Here is a 16,765-nt window from a genome sequence, read left to right as displayed (position 1 = left end):
ATCTATCTTTGGCAAAAATCAGTAGTGAGCTGACAACAGAAGAGTTGGAAAAGGCAGAAAAGTGACTTAGATTCAATGTTTCAAGTCAGAAATTGATATTCTAAAGCAAGATAAATGCCTCAACACTGACTCTAAAATTCGAGAACTGAAACCATTTCTAGATGAAGATGAGCTGCTTTCTGTTGGAGGAAGGCTGCAACAATCTGAACTTTCATACAGAGAAAGACACCCGTGGATTTTGCCTGGTCATCACAGATACACAGAAATGTTGGTTCAGTGTCAACATGAGAAAATGATGCATGCAGGTATACAAGACACCTTAGTGCAAACTAGAGAAAGATATTGGATTGTGAGAGCATGCCAAGTAGTCAAGAAGGTTGTCTCAAGATACACATTTTGTAAGAAATTCAATGCCAAGGCAGGACAACAGACTACTGCACCACTGCCAAAAAATAGAATAACAGAATCTCCACCATTCAATGTCACAGGTGTGGATTTGCTGGGCCGCTCTATGTAAAGGAACAAGGTTCCATGAGAAAATCATATGTTGCACTGTTTACCTGTGCTGTAACTAGAGCAGTGCACTTGGAGCTGGTTTCAGGTCTGTCCACAAAAAACTTTCTCCTGGTTCTAAAAAAATTCATCTCAAGAAGAGGTTTGTGTAAAGTGGTCTACTCAGACAACGCCATGACATTCAAGAGAGCTGAACAGGATTTAAAGAAGCTCTGGGAGAGCATTAAAGACCCACAGCTGCGAAACTTCTTCTCTGAGAAGGGCATCACCTGGAGATTCATTGCTGAACGAGCATCCTGGTGGGGAGGATTCTGGGAGAGACTCGTCAGGTCAGTAAAAGTAATTCTACAAAAGGTACTCGGCAGAGCAAAACTAAATTTTGAAGAAATGTGGACGACTCTTACTGAAGCAAAGGCTATAATAAATTCTAGACCTCTGACATACGTGCACAATGAGGTGGATGAGCCACAGCCTCTGACACCTGCTCACTTCTTAGTGGGTCAAAGACTCACTAGTTTGCCTCCAAGAGTTTTCCCAGCTGATACCAAGCATCCAACAGCAACCAAGGAAGAGATGACCTGGAGATGGCGGTACAGGCAAAGACTCATGACCAACTTCTGGAATCGATGGAGGAAGGAATACTTGTTGGACTTAAGATCAGCGCATCGTTGCGACACCCCGACGCCGTCCAAGCTGCAGGTGGGAGACATAGTGCTCATTGGAGAGGACAAGACTCCGAGGCAGAGCTGGAAGCTGGGGAGAATTGAAGAGCTGTTTCCAGGCCGTGACGGACTGGTGAGATCGCGTGCTGTCCGAACGACAGCTGGGACTGTATGGCGGAGACCAATCCAACTGCTATATCCTTTGGAAATTTAGATAAACTGTTGTTTATCAGGGGGGAGGATGTTGAGAATTTGTTTTGGGTTTAAGCATGATTTGCTTAGGACTTATTATTTGGGATATTATAATTTAATATAAATAACTATTTTAGTTGCAGTTGTTTCATAAATCTAGTCAGCATTTGATAGAATGGACTCTATATCCCGTGATGCTTTAGAACTAGTAGAAGAAGAACTTGAGGTTAGAGGAAGAAGTGAACTTAGGACCGTTGGTTTTCCGAGAAAAGAGCTATGTTAGCTGAATGCCTACACTCTGTCGTATATTATTATGTACGATTCGTTCATCCTTTTTTTTTTTTTATTCACTAAAGTTCATCTGAATAATCCACCCGACTCCTTTTCGTCTTTGAATTAGTCGAATATACAACAGAACGTTTGTCTGGAAAACTAAGTTCCAAAATAAGTGGGCTATGATCAGATATAACTATACTATCATATCTACAAGTTTTAATATTAGGAAGTAGTTTTTTATCTACAAAAACAAAATCTATACGTGAATATGTTTCATGAACTGCAGAAAAAAAGGAATATTGTCGGGAACATCGGTATAAATATCTCCAAATATCCACAGCACCGTAATTCTGTAGAAATGACTGTAAAACTATCGAAGACTTCGGGAGTGAAAAGTTTTTGGTCGAAGAGCAATCCAACACTGAGTCCATGACAGTGTTCATGTCTCCTCCAAGTATCAGTTGGTGAGTATCAGTTAGAGGAAGGGAGTTGAATCAAGAATTTAGGGTCATCAAAGTTAGGGGCATATATGTTTACTAAAATAATAGGAGTGTTAAAAAGTGACCCAGTCACAATTACGTACCGGCCATTCGAGTCAGTCATTATATCCGACATTATAAATGGAGTATTTTTATTGACCAGAATTGCTGCGCCTCGTGCACGAGGCGCAGACTGCTTTGCTAGCAACCTCCGGGTTATTAGCTTGCGCTCCTTTAGCAGATGGTTTAGATCCATTTTGTTCGAGAAAAGACAGGAGTACACAAAATAACGTCGACTTTCCAGTTGCAATTCAGAATATCTAAGAGTTGGGCTGCTTTGGTCGATTTTTAAAACTATTTTAACCAAAAATGTTGGGACCCTGTGGTTCGCACGTCTACTCCATAACACGACCCTAGTGGTCAGAATGTAGACATTTTTAATAATGATAATTTCTAATAATAACTTCTAAGGCAGGGTTACATCATAACTCATCATTGCAGCATCAATTTGAGCAATAATAACATTGCAATATTTCCGACTCTAAGAATTAATAGATGCTAAAGGATACAGTGTAAAAACAATCACATTCTAATCCACATTCCTATAATCAATATGCTGCAGGCAAACAAAAACATGGTTCTCTCTAAGGATAATATAGTTCAATCATGTAAAGGGCATTACCGTCTAAGAGGCCGGTCCCGACTCAGAGGCCTGTCCCGACTCAGATCGGGATGAGTCCTGACTCAGATCCCGGTCCAGACTCGGAAGTCGGTCCAGACTCAGAGGCAGGTCCCCCCGACTGAGATCCCGGTCCAGACTCAGATCCTGGTCCTGACTCAAATCCCGGTCATGACTCCGATCCCGGTCCAGACTCAGAGGCCCGTCCGGTCTCAGGGGCAGGTCCCGACTCAGAGGCCGGTACCGTCTCAGAGGTCGGTACCGACTCAGAGGCCGGTCTCGACTCAGAGGACGGTACCGACTCTGAGGACTGTCCAGACTCAGAGAATGGTACCGTCTCAGAGGTCGGTCCGGGATCTGAGGCCTGTCTGGACTCAGATTCCTGTCCGGACTAAGAGGACGGTACCGTCTCAGAGGCCGGTCCAGACTCAGAGGCCTGTCCGGTCTCAGAGGACGGTACCGTCTCAGAGGTCGGTCCGGGATCTGAGGCCTGTCTGGACTCAGATTCCTGTCCGGACTCAGAGGACGGTACCGTCGCAGAGGCCGGTCCAGACTCAGAGGCCTGTCCGGTCTCAGAGGATGGTACCGTCTCAGAGGCCTGTCCGGTCTCAGAGGACGGTACCGTCTCAGAGGTCGGTCCGGGATCTGAGGCTGGTTCGGACTCAGAGGACGGTACCGTCTCAGGGGCCGGTCCTGACTCTGAGGCCGTTCCCGTCTCAGAGGCCGGTCCCGTCTCAGAGGCCGGTACTGTCTCAGAGGCCGGCCCGGACTCAGAGGCCTGTCTGGACTCATTGGCCGGTCCCGACTTTGAGGCCGGTCCCGACTCAGAGGCCGGTCCAATCTCAGAGGCCGGTCCCGACTCTGAGGCCGGTCCCGACTCTGAGGCCGGTACCGACTCAGAGGCCGGTCCAATCTCAGAGGCCAGTACCGACTCAGAGGTCGGTCCCGACTCAGATCAGGACTGAGTCCTGACTCAGATCCTGGTCCTGACTCAGAGGACCACCCTGACTCAGATCCCCATCCTGACTCAGATCCTGGTCCTGAGTCAGAGGTCCATTCTGACTCACATCCCAGTCCTGAGTCAGAGGTCCATTCTGACTCAGATCCCGGTACTGATTCGGAGGTCGGTCCTGCCTCAGATTCCTGTCCCGACTCGGAGGTCGGTACCGACTCGGAGGCTGGCTCAACGTCTGGTCCACAGTTAAAGGGTCCTTGAGGCTGAACAATGTCCAAGTCGTCTCCACAGCAGACAGCATGTCGGATCCACTTCCAAGTCTTTCTTAGATGGTCCTTCCGCAGATGAATTTTCCTGGGTCGTGTCAAGGTTCTTCTGAAACTCTGTATAATCTTGTAAAAAACTATTGGATTGTCACTTTCGATCATCTGAAATAACAATTTTCTCACTATATCTTCATTGCCACAGAGTAGTTGAAAGATATCTTTGCAGAGTTTCCTTTCCATCTCATTAAAAAATACAAAATCTATGTTCTTTAGTTCTTTCCAGAGTTCTGGAGCAAGCTTTTGGTGGACAGAGACGTTGTGCTTCATTGTGTATTTAGATCTATGACTAGACTTGTTAATCAATTGCCAAAGAATTTTTTCCACCATATCTCTCCTGTCATCTTCGGTTCCCCGTCTGAATCCCATCTCTTTGGCGTCCCTCAAAAATGTTTCTGGTTCCATGTCTGCCTGAGTATAAGCCTCACTCAGGCAATTATCATCAGAATATATGTCCTCACTAGGAAAAAAAGCCTTTCTGATCGTTGTTTTTGCAGATGTAAATATTTTCCTTGTAGGAACAGGATTCTCCAGGTGTTGTTTGATTTTTTTCACAATAATTGCGTGTCCATCTGGGTAATAAAGAAGGGCAATCACGTTCAGTCCAGATTCAAATTTGAACGCATCTCTAGCGAGACTTTGGAAAATCCTTTCGCTGAGTTCCTCTGAAATGTCTGATAGCACATCCACGTTTAGTTCTCCTGTTTTGCTCAACAGTAAAAGCAAAACTTTCTGGTGTTGCTCACAGAAGGTTTCTTTGACGAGATGCAGAGTTGGATCATCTGCCACCTTTTCAATGACTTGCCACAGAAGTCGACTGAGAAAATTTCTCTTTCGATAATCAGGAGTTGTTTGACCTGGATGGACTTTGTTTGAGCAAGTCTTCTTTATCTTTTTCCAAAATGAGACCTTAGGTCTCACAAAAACGTCACTCTGGGAGCTTTCGTCCGTCATCTTCACTGCGCTGTCCAAAATATCCAAATGAGTTTTGTGTTGACTGACCAGAGAATTAACTGATCAGTTGGTCATGGATGTTATGACATCACAGAGGCATCCTTAGAAGGCCTCATGACACTGACATAATTTCAAATCAGGCTGATGACATCATTGTCAGCAACATGGCAACTGTTGCTAGGGTTCTAATAGCTCACAGTGAGCATGCGCTATGAAAAAAAACAAAAAAATCTGTGGGCACTAAATACATTTTTCCCACAAGTGTGAACTGGAAGTGACCTGCGCATGTTCGCCAGAACAGGGGGGGGCCAGGGAACCATTGGACCCTGGCCACAATGGCCAGGGTCCATTTTACTGCCCTATACATTTTTGCATTCACACTATTGAGTTCCACTTCTCTGGTAAATTTCGCCGAGCTTCTTCTCCTGCATACTTTGTGCTATTTTCACCATTCAACTTTTATGCTACTCAGCTTGCTCTCCTAATGCCGGCTGTATCTCTTGGTATTCATAACCTTCATACTTTTTATAATATTCAGCTTTTTATGAATTTTTCACCCATGGGGAAACGGCTTCAGCCTGTGGCAGAATTGAGAATTACGATATAAAATGTCCGTTGTGTTTCACAGTTCATGTCTCTGGTCGGCTTCAAACGCTTTTGCCATTTTCACCAAAAGCATTGAGCATTCAGCATTCACACTTGCATTTTCATAGGAAATGCACACGTTCTAGTTTTTAGTTATTTTTTAGATTCATTTAGAACCAGCGATCCGCCTTTCAATAACAGTCATAGTTAGCCATGTGGCCTTTGGGGAAAGTTAATTTCTCATCCCTTGCTTAGAGACTCCCAAATCTCTAAATGTTGTTAAAATGTTAATCTCGCTTCTGTAACTCACTTATGAGAAAAAACAGACATTTTTAGACGACAATCAAATTCAAACAAATCTGATCAAATCCAGACCGAGTCATTCTGATAACTCTTTCAGTTTAGCTGGAATAATAAACTCATAGGTAGATAGATGTAAACAAGTCCAGGAGAAGGACCTAAAGAAATGCACCCTGATTATCTATGCAGGGCAGTGTAGCTGCTTCATCAATTGCATTGCTGTGGATGGAAAATTGAGGTAAAATATTATTTATTTTTGTATTGATTTGTCAGTTTTTATTTTTGCAAATCACTGAGAACTCATTGATTGTGTGTTTTTATTATTTCTGAGAAGCAGGTTTCTGTTGGGACTGAAGGAGCAGGATCTCAACCCTGCTTTCAGCAGGCCAGTTAATCCTGCTTTTGGTTGGTTCCAGCTGAACCACAACATGGACTGAGATTTTGTGCTTCATGGGCTTTTTATTGACTAAGTGGAAAGTGCAGATATACTTTTTAGATTTGATTTTAGCCTGACTTGTTTGCTAGCTGATGAAAAATGATCCAGTGATTGCAGGATTAATCCTGTTGCACTTTGGGTGCATGTTTAGTCCGCCAACTTCGTCTGAGTAAAGGTTCAGCAGTGCAACAGGTGGACATGGCCAGATATGTTCTAGCTTCACAGGGACAAGTAGGTGTTTGATTATTGAAAAGGACAAAAAGAATAAACTTAACTTCATAAATACAACTCATTACAGAAGCTGCCTTAGACTGTTGCTATTGTACCAAAAGTTGCCAATAATTCTACAGCATCACTGCAATGAAAAAGCCAATAGACCATCAATTTGTAATGGCAGGAGTCCAGTCTGGATTCAGACTAAAGAGCAAGTTATTTTGGACCCGAACCACACCGTTTTTTTTTTTTAGGTTAGCTGAGGCTTTTAGCTGACAGCCATGTGGGACAAACCTGTGTATGTCTCCGTGCAACAGACAGGTGTAGGGATCATTAATAACAATGTTCAAAGAAAAATGCTAATTTTATGAAACACAAGAAACAACTTTTTGTAACTTCTGCCCATTTATATTGGGAAAAGCACATGAAACTTGTTATGTTTAGATTGTCAACAAGTCATATCAAAACAAAAAGCAAGAAAGCTAACATTAGCCTAGCATTGCGACAGCAATCTACATCAGTTAAAACCCTTAGCAGAGTGAGGTTCAGTAGTTTACTAAGGACTTTTCGCAGCCTATTTGCCACAACATTATTTTTTCAATTTCACCTGGTAAACCCTTTAATATTAAAGTACTTGCAGATAACTGAAAGATGCATTTACATACTTTAGATTAATCCAAATAAATGTTATTTATCTACTTAACTGTTTAAATATTATACATTAACGAGATGATTCTATACTTTAAGTATTAAAATGTTTTTAATTTGTAAGACGTTCAAATCTTCAATTTAAAAATGTGTAAAAAACAAAAAGTAAAAACAAAAAGGATTTGGCCATTTTACACATTAGATTACTGTGTATGACTGTCTCCCAGTACATCTAACATGTATGAAAGCTGGCTTATTTGTCAACGCATAAAAAATAATGAATTTGATCCTACTGAAGTTCTAATTTCTTATAGAAATAGTGAGCACAATGTGCCTGAGCGTCAAAAATTAGAACAGCTCATTCACAAACACTTGGAGACAAATAAGTGACATTTCTTTTACTTGCACGCTTGGGATAATAAAGCAAATTGTGATGTTATTATGTTATTAATTTATTCTCATCAGTATAAAGTTGTGTCCTGTCTCTTATTATTGCGTCTTCTCACTAACAGCAAATAGGAAGGAGGACATTAAGAGAGATAAACTCAGACATAATTATCACCTGGGTGTGTTACTCCTGAGGAGTTTGGTGTCTCTCAGCTCACAGCTTCGGCTTCATTACCTCTTTGAATCTGTTGAGCCCAGTCGGGGTGCTCAATAGTGGTGAGCACCCCGATTTCAGTTCTGGTGCTGATTTGAGTTCTGGCCCGCTCTTCTTCACAGGGTTGCTGTAGTTAAGTCACACTGGAGGCGTTTTTGAGCATGAACAGTCTGTGTAAGGTTATATTACAGTGTCTATATTGGTTTTACATCCAGGTTTGTACTGGGTCACTCCAAAACGTTTGTTACTGTTTCTTCACCGTTCAGATTTGGATTTGTTTTTGTACTCTGGGTCATTCCTGAAGCTGATGGCCGGACTTCCTGCAGCAGGATTTTCTAACAGGTGGAAGGAGCTGATGGGTAAACACAGCAAGTTGTCAAGGATTTGAAGCAGCAAATGAACCTCAGACCATCACACTAACACCACCACCATCATATTTAGTTATTGGTTTAATTTGATGTTGTTAAAGGTAATGTTGGTAAAATTGGAGTACTTTCAGTTTACAAAATATTTCCCCAGAAAGAACTTGCTTTTTGACAAGTATGAGACGGGCATTGTTGTCCTCTTTGGTGGTTTTTACCTTAAAGCTCTCATAAATGTCACTTTTGCCCCGTCTCTGTCTAATTGCTGAATGTTGAACACAGTTCTGCACTGAATCGAGTGAGAGCTGCAGGGCTTTGGATGCTCTGGGCTCTTTTGTGACCTTGTGGGTTGTTGATGTGGTCTTGGGGTAATTTTAGTCGCCCATTCCTGGGAAGGTTCAGCACTGTTCCATGTTTCCACCATAATGGTTCTCGCTGCGGCTCAATAAAGTCAAAAAGCTTTAGAAATGGTTTTGGAACCCTTTCCAGACTGGCAGGCGTCAATGGCTTTGTTCCCGATAATTTCTTGGATTTCTTTAGATCGAGACAATATGTTCTGCTGTTTGAAATCTTTTAGCAACCCTGCTTTTTTGCACTTTAAAAAAAAGCGGTTATTTGACAGCTAGCTTGTGGATTTTCTATGTTTGCCTGGGTGTTTAAATTTGTGTGATTATATAAAACGCCCAAGTGAGTTAAAAATAAATCTGTGTGGGGATAAAATCAGCATTTCTTTGACAATTATAGTTTGCAAAATTTGCCTAACAGCTGTTTAAGATGAACTTTTCTTACTTACTTATTTAAATTACAACCCATGAAAAGTTAAGATGTTCACTTAGGCTGATGTGCTAAACAGACTGAATATTTCAATGATTGCTCAGCCATTATCCCTGGATCCTGTTTGTGTTCAGTTCTTCATTCAGTGAGTCAGAATAGTGAGTGGAGGAGTCCGAAGGCAGCAAGGTCACGGCGTTTGTGGTGTTGATTGAATATCTTTCTCCTTTTATTTCCATCAATAAGCCTCTCTGGATCTTTCTCCGTACTCAGTCACACCTCCTGCTGCCTCTGCGTGAGTCACAGGACTCGTAGCTTTTGTGTGATTGTGTCTTTGAAGGCACCATCAGGAGGAAACACTAAGTCCCTTTAAAACTCGCCTTTCTTGTTCCTGCCAGTCTGCTTAAGCTGCTGCTTCGGCAATTGTAATTCAGGACACAAAAAGTGGATGTGGAGTTTGAACTGGGGGTGTATTTTCATCAGATTCTTTATTATCTGGAGAAGTCAATCGGTGCTCTTAGCAGAGTAATATAATGATTTGTCAGGCTAATGCAAACCCGTCGATGTCCATTGTTATCCATGCGGTTAACATAAGCCTTCTTGATCTCCTAAGGACTTTAATGCAGAACTTATCATGTTGCTGAAATTGTAGTGCACCAGCAACATCCAAGCTGAGAGCTAATATTAGCACAGGCCCCCAGCTGCACAACATTACATCAAGGGAGCTAATATTAGAGATGCATTTGCTGCCTCGGGTTTAATTACCTGTGTGATACGTCTCATAGACACGTACGCCAAGGACCCAGGGAGTTTTTCCCCACGTGTGTGTGCGCACGCGTGCGTGTGTGTGTGTGTCCTTTTGTGTCTCGGGGGAAGACAAGAGGATGAGTCATCAGTGTTGAGCAGCTGTGACTTTTTGTTTATTCAAGGTTAGATGAGGGACTTTATTTTCTTTTTATTTCAGGTACATCTCCCACTGGGCCTGTCTCTGCTGGTAAAGTGCTGAAACTCTGACATGTTGGCCAGATGTGACACGTTATTTGTCCAAACTAGAGCATCATGGTTCATTAAATCTGCTGGGGTTGTAGAAGGCCACATAAGAGCTCTTTGGTTGCAGCAACATGCAACCAAATTTTCCATGGGATCTTTTTAAAGGTGGAAAGGAAAATGTAAGTGTAATAGATAAATTGTTGAAATACCAGATACTTAGACCATACCTCACAAATATATACACCACTATTACTTTTCCATATTGTGTCACATTCCAGCTATAAACATCAGAGTTTATTGGATGTTGTGTGACAGATCAACACAAAGCAGATTATCACTCAAATGGAAGGAAAGTGATTCATGGTCTCCAAAATGTGTTAGAAAAGATGATATGAAAAGTATGGCTTACATTTCTACTCAGCCCTCCTGAGTTAATACTCTCCATTGGATTCTCAATTGGCTTTAGACTTTGACTAGGCCATTTCAGCACATCAGTAAACCCATGACTACTGCTGTAGTACCATTAGATAACCTCTAATGGTGGGACTGTAACAAAGAAAATTTATTTAACTAGGGTTAAACTAGTGCTGAAGTCTAATAATGTCGAATTACATTTACGTCTGAACCTGGAAGTCTTTAAATTGCAGCAGACCTATCTACATGGCAGCAATAACTGCAGGTCAACAAATATTTTAGATTCACACATGTTTTGGGAAATCTTTTCTGATTTTTTCCATAAATCTTCAGCAATGGTCCAGGAATAGCAGACCCTTGAAATTTTGGCTGAGCAGTCATTTCACAAATCTTGACACCAGTTTTTGAATGGTCTTCATTCTTACTTTATTTTTTTCTCTATAATAACTTGTAGATGGCAGTATTTACAGGGATTTTGGTTGTTTGTTGGTGGTTTTTATTTTACTTTCTTTTGCTTCTTTCTTGTTTGAATTGTGATTTTTTTTTTAATATAATGTGAAAACTTAATAAATATATTAAACACTAAAAATATTTTAGATTCACCAGTTGATTTATTCAATGAGAAGGCTAATAACTGTTAACAATACAACTTAACAGCAGCGTATTTCTCTGCATTTTATGCTCATAAAATGAATCTAAAAGTGAAGATCAGAGTAATGGGACACAAATGGACAGAAGTTCAAATAAACAGTTTGCTACTGCACTGAATTTTAAGCAAACAGCAGCCATGTTGGTCTGGAATCTCAGAAACTGGAAAAAGTCCAACTATTGTGTCTGCTGTGTCCCCTTTGTGGCTTTTTGCCTTCTTATGGGTTTCATTCCACTACAGCTTTATTTTCATGACTCCTTCATAAAGTCCAGATCTGTGAGGTATATGTCCTACCATGTTACCTGTGGATCTCTGGAGGTCAGTGTTATCGTCTTGCCTGCTCTCGGATTAAAACTTTCCTCCCCTGGCCTGTTGGTTTAGGCGGACGGCCATGTTTCGGTACGTTAGCAGCTGTACCGTCTTCTCTCTATTTTCAGATAACTGATTGAAAAGAGCTATTAAAATGGAGGGAGATGTTTTGTTGCAGTGAATGGAGGCCAAGGTATATTCGCATCCGTTTTACTGCTTTTACCTTCTTCCTTCTTGTAACTTTATACTCTGATCATTCTGGCTGGCGGCCATCACAGCTCTCTCCTTCACACACAAATCTGTCGTCCTCTTCGTGTTCCAGCTTTCTCTGATGCTCCCTCTCTCCATGTCCAGCGTCATCCATCTCGCTGCCTTCACTGAGTCTGTCTCAGTCCAAGCATGAATTAATGGATGAAGGAGCACAAATGGAGTTCAGGCTCATCCGGTCTATACAGAATCGATACCTGCCAGAGTATTCCTGCAGACTTCATCTGTTGGTGGGAAGAAATAGTGAAGATATCTTTAACTCGAACATGAGATGCTTTGTTTCTGCACACCATTAGATCATTAAGTGGTGATACTACCAGCACTAATTGGCTGAGTCACTTTAAATGTTGTGAATATTTATGCAGTTACCTAATACATGTTAAGTATTCTTATTATTTGTCTTCATTTTTGTAGAAATCTGTTGGGTTTTTTTACATTACAGGGATTTTTTGTCATTTTTTGCCATAAGAGGGCAAAACATTCAAGGTGGTGAATATTTTTTTATATGCGCTGTAGTAAACTCAGTGCACCCACCAAGGACTGGCCGAGAATTTAGAAATCATCTAAGTCTAGTCAAAGCCCAGATCTTGATATATTGAAGTGATGTGGGGTAACTTCAAAGGGGGCCTGTTAGCAAAATTTACATTGTGCATGGTTTTGGGTTTTATTTGGTCTAAAAGCAGTTGAAGTGCTTTAAAAAGCCCACCCAGCCTGATCTTTGGCAAAAAGTTAATATTTTTCATGTCTGGAAAAACGTCAGATTGTTGAGTCACAATCGACAGGCTAGCAACCCCAGCCGAGCGCAACCTGTCACCTAGCAACCCCAGGCTGCTGAGAAAGACAAGTGTTTTGTTATTGACTTATCATCCAGAAACCACTTGCTGAATCCTTGTTGGTTGTGCAGGAGGCTTCACTTTTGCTTTTCAAAGATGTACTGCCGTATAATTGCGCATATGTTTACAGTCATTTTCATGTGCGGGTGTGAACGCTGAGTTTAAGCTTATCTGCTTAAGTGGCAAGAGGCTCTAAAATGGCTCACTTTGAAAGGAGCTCAATGTAATCTTATATAGAAATAATTTTGTCCATAAAACAAATGAACATGTTTTATATTGCCCATAGAGCTATCCCTACCTGTTCAAGGAAGCGTAAGAGATTGCCTTTTAACTCCTCAAACACACAACAATTAAACTTGACCAGCTTAGACAAACTCCAGAAACTGGTAGATGTTTATAAAGAGCACCTAGTGATTTCAGCCTAAAGGGTTAAGGCCAGCTCTTAGAGAGAAGGCTGTCCTGCATTTTTATTAAGAAAAGGCCTTTTTAGTTTTTTGCTAATTGAATAAAACAAGGTTAATCTTTCACTCTCCTTTTTAGAACTTAAAAATAAATTGCACATTGATGTGTTGATGTTTCTTTTGGCTGAGCTGAAACATAACCCTAACTTTTTCATGTCTGTGCAGAGTCAGATCTGCTGTGAAAAGCCATATGTTTTATGCACAGGATCCAACTAAACTTGCAAGGCAAGCCAGAAGCGGGAAGCTGAGCCTGACCCGTTTTGAAGTCGTGGCTAAAACAGCAGTTGGGGTTAAAAAGAGGTGGCTGTCTGCCCATCCTGTGTGCCAACTGCTCTCAAGTTCCCATTGTTCTCACTCTGCCAGTTTCAACATGGATGTTGTCTCCCACTGCTGCCATACGGCAACTGCAATCTGCTGCTGCTAACAGCAGACTGGAGCCCACCAGCCATGACAGAGTGACTTTAATTTTACTGCACTCTTCTGTTGTCTGCTGCAACATTGGCGTGAAAAGCCAATCTGCATGAAGCTTAGCGGCGTAATGATGACAGCTGCAAAGGATTCAACTCGGATGAGCTCAGCAAAGAATTAAATACTTTGTTATGATGCTGGTCAGAAATACCGAGATCCACATATGTTCAGAACTGAACCTTCAAGCTAAAATACACTACCTATAATATTTTGTTAAACTCAGGAAGTTGCAGGGAAATTAAATATTTTTTGAATCCATCGACAAGCTTCTGTGTGGAAACTTATCAGAATTGGTAGAGGATAGCTAAACTGGTTGACACACACAAGTTGAGGTGGCTTAACATCAGCCTCCTATCTGGTATCCGTTCCAAAACTTGTTAAAGTTTTTGTTTTACTTTTAGTTTAGTTTCTTTGGCATCTCCATGTCTCATGATTGGTTCATTTCTTTCAAATAAAGCTCTCACTATTGTCAAAAAAACTCCAAGATAATAAAATTATCAAAACATTTTTACTTTTTTGGAGATTTGAAAATAAAAAACACTCTGATTTATAAAACATGATCACTTTATGGACAATCTGAGAGGACCTGAATTACTTTTATCTGAGTTTTGTTTAACATTGTTGAGAGTAGCATGCTGGAAATATTTGCGTCTCATTTGGACAAAACTCCCACACTTGGCTTCTTTTAGAAAAGTGAGTGTTTTCACTTGTCCTTTACCAGCTTTTCACACTCATTTGGCATATTAATTCCATCTCCTCTTTCATTCACAGGTATGAGGAGTTGGGAGCTGTTGGCGGCATCCCCTGGGCATGTTTTTGCTCTGTGTCTCTGGTTTACACGCAGACGATCTGGGAGGCAGAAGAAAGACTGTCTAAAAATAAACCACCAGCGGCAGAAAAACCTAATTCCAACCCAACAGGGAGGGGGGGAAAGACCTCTCTTTCACCCTGTCTGAGTCTTTCTCCGCTCCGTTTCTGTGTCCTCATTAAGAGCTGAGGGGAGGTCATGTCCCAGTCTGGAAAAGTTCTTCATCTTTATGTGGAGGTGAGATCTGCCCCAGATCAGGCCAGGGAGAGCGACGAAGGGATTGCTCAGAGGATTCCAGTTGAGGACAGTCCTGTCGAGCTCCTCTCCCAGCTAACGAGCCAGACGGCTGCTGGAAGGACCGCCACAAGTCCCCAATGCATTCTGGACCAGAATCACAGTCAGTCTCCATCCCAACACACTGTCAACTTTCAGCTCCAAACATCCAGCAGCTCACCTTCAGTCACCAAGCGCTGTAGCTCACCTCTACACTCATCCCTCTTCTCTAGAAGAGTCGGCCGCCCTCTCACTCCTCCTGATGGCCAGCGATCTGTGGTCAGCTTCAGTTACGTCGAAAAGTCCAACGTGAAGACGTTGGACAGTTCCCGCAACTCCATGTGCGAGAGACGAGCGGGAGATGAGCTGTCCACGCCATCTCGCTTTCAGAAGCGTCTCAGTGACCAAGTGTGGTTTGATAGTCCCGGTTCGTCGTGCAGCTCAAGCCCCAAACTGAGTTTCCAATCTCCAGAGAGTCACCAGCAGACCTTCTCCCCGGGACTTCGACAGCCGCGTTTGGATCCGATTGGCAGAGCAGCTACACAAAGGGCGGTGGAAGAGTTCGGTTCACCCTTACTGAGGATTAAACTGGCCCACGCACTCGACCTCGAAGCCCCCTCACGTTACAGTCAGCAGCAACGCTGTCAGTCCTGGGCTGGGTCTCCAGTCCAGCATCAGAACATCAGAGTGAATCCCAAAGAGCTCACAGATAACAGTCAGGCTATTCATGGGTTGAGAAATATTCCTGGATCAGATCAGTCCGGAAAGGCGTCAGAGTCGAGGTCCTCCGCCGACCTTCATTGTCCTCTTCAGAGTTCAACAGAGGATGGGAGGATGGCACAAAGTCCAGCTACCAAAAGACCCAAGAAAACTTCTCTGCAGGAATTAATCTTTCAACCAGGTAATAACGCAGTCGAAGGTTTGAACCAGTTGAGCGGCAGCAAACCTTCGACTCCAGCTCACAGTCCCGAAGTCGCCCGCAGGCTAGCAGAGGAAGCTTCCAGAGTATCTTCAATGTTGACGGAGGCCAGGAGATCCTCGTTGCACAACCATTCTTCAGGCATGAGCAGCTCAAACTCTGGAGAGTCCTCTCCAAACGCACAGCACTTTAAGCCAACGCTAAAGATGAACATCCCTTTAAATGATCAACACATGCCAGCAAATGAAAACACAGACTCTCACCAGCCGGAAAGCTCCAACTCTTCTCATGGCACACGTCAGGAGGACTGCTTTCAGGAAGCCCAGCATCAGAGCTCAGTTTTATCAGCACAGCAGAGCTCCCCAGCCCTCCCTTCTCGAGTCGTCCGTCCCTCTCATCCGCCCACTGAGATCAGCTCTCCCATCAGAGACCCAAGGCTTCTTCAAGCTGAGCTCCGAGCACCAGAAAGCCCCACCCTGCATCGCTGCCAGACTCCCCAGTACACCGGGGACTCCTGGTCCCCAAGCCTGGACAGGAGAGGAGACCTGAGCTGTTTCGAGAAAGGGGACTGCACAGAGCTCTCACGCAGGCTCTTCATCAACCAAAGCGTTGAAGAGGGGCCGGTCAGCTGGACGTCCAGGCAGCAGTGGAGGAGCCAGCTGGAGAACGAGTCTGGGTCCGAGTCCAGCAGTCACCAGCAAACCAGCCGACTGAGGCGGCCACTCAGCCCCACGGCCCAGCAGAAACGGGCCGAGCAGAGGAGGAGGGAGATTCTTTTGCTTGGGCCTGTGGCACTGGACTCCGAAGAGGAGGATGAGAGCTGTGAGGACGAAGGGCACGGTGAAGAGGCGGACGGAGGCGATCCCAGAAGGGCAGGAGAATCTCCAGAGGCGGAGCAGAACGGAGCGATGACGGGTTCTTCCTCTCGGAGTTCCAGCGGCGTGACGGGGAGCTTCGGGGACAGAGACTCCTTGTCCCCAGAGTCCAGTCAGTCCAGTCACCAGAGCAACGAGACCGGCGTTGCCACTTCAGGAATACAGGTGAGCAATGAATTTAGAGAGTCCTCTATTAGTTAATGTATTAAACATTTGCAAGAATAAAAAACTGTTTAGAGCGTTAAATTAAAAACTTTTAGCAGTTGTTTCCAACAGATCATATCTGCTAAAAAAGTACTAAAGCCGCAACATCTAAGTAGAAAAGTTTATAAATGTAAGTAATTGAAAAAGTTACATATTGAGTGAAATCGAGTTACTTAAAAACTTGAACTTGGCTTTAGACCAATTTCTAGCACAAATATCAAACTACTTCATTGACTCCCTTTACAAGGAGGGTAAAGTGCAAAAGGTCGTTGATATATAAAAGCTGGATGTTTCCCAGTTTTATATCCAGTTACATTAGTGAAAAGTCTAATAAAAGGAAAACCTG

General features: G+C 42.9%; 1 protein-coding gene across 7 annotated transcripts in view; it reads left to right on the top strand.

Moving 5' to 3' along the window:
• Nucleotides 1-16,765, top strand: part of LOC114151824 (PH and SEC7 domain-containing protein 1-like) — a 90,097-nt gene that overhangs the window by 21,359 nt on the left and 51,973 nt on the right. For 6 of the 7 annotated variants that reach the window (XM_028029269.1, XM_028029268.1, XM_028029266.1 and 3 more), the window contains one exon: nt 14,112-16,380. In XM_028029269.1, the coding sequence (XP_027885070.1) occupies nt 14,347-16,380 (2,034 nt within the window). In that variant the 5' untranslated portion in view covers nt 14,112-14,346. Of the gene's footprint in view, nt 1-13,445; nt 16,381-16,765 lie in introns of those variants that run through there. The other variant, XM_028029265.1, reaches the window with a different exon arrangement.

Source organism: Xiphophorus couchianus, chromosome 10, assembly GCF_001444195.1.
Source record: "Xiphophorus couchianus chromosome 10, X_couchianus-1.0, whole genome shotgun sequence".
Classification (NCBI taxonomy): Eukaryota; Metazoa; Chordata; class Actinopteri; order Cyprinodontiformes; family Poeciliidae; genus Xiphophorus; species Xiphophorus couchianus.
This window is presented reverse-complemented; position numbering and strand designations above follow the sequence as displayed.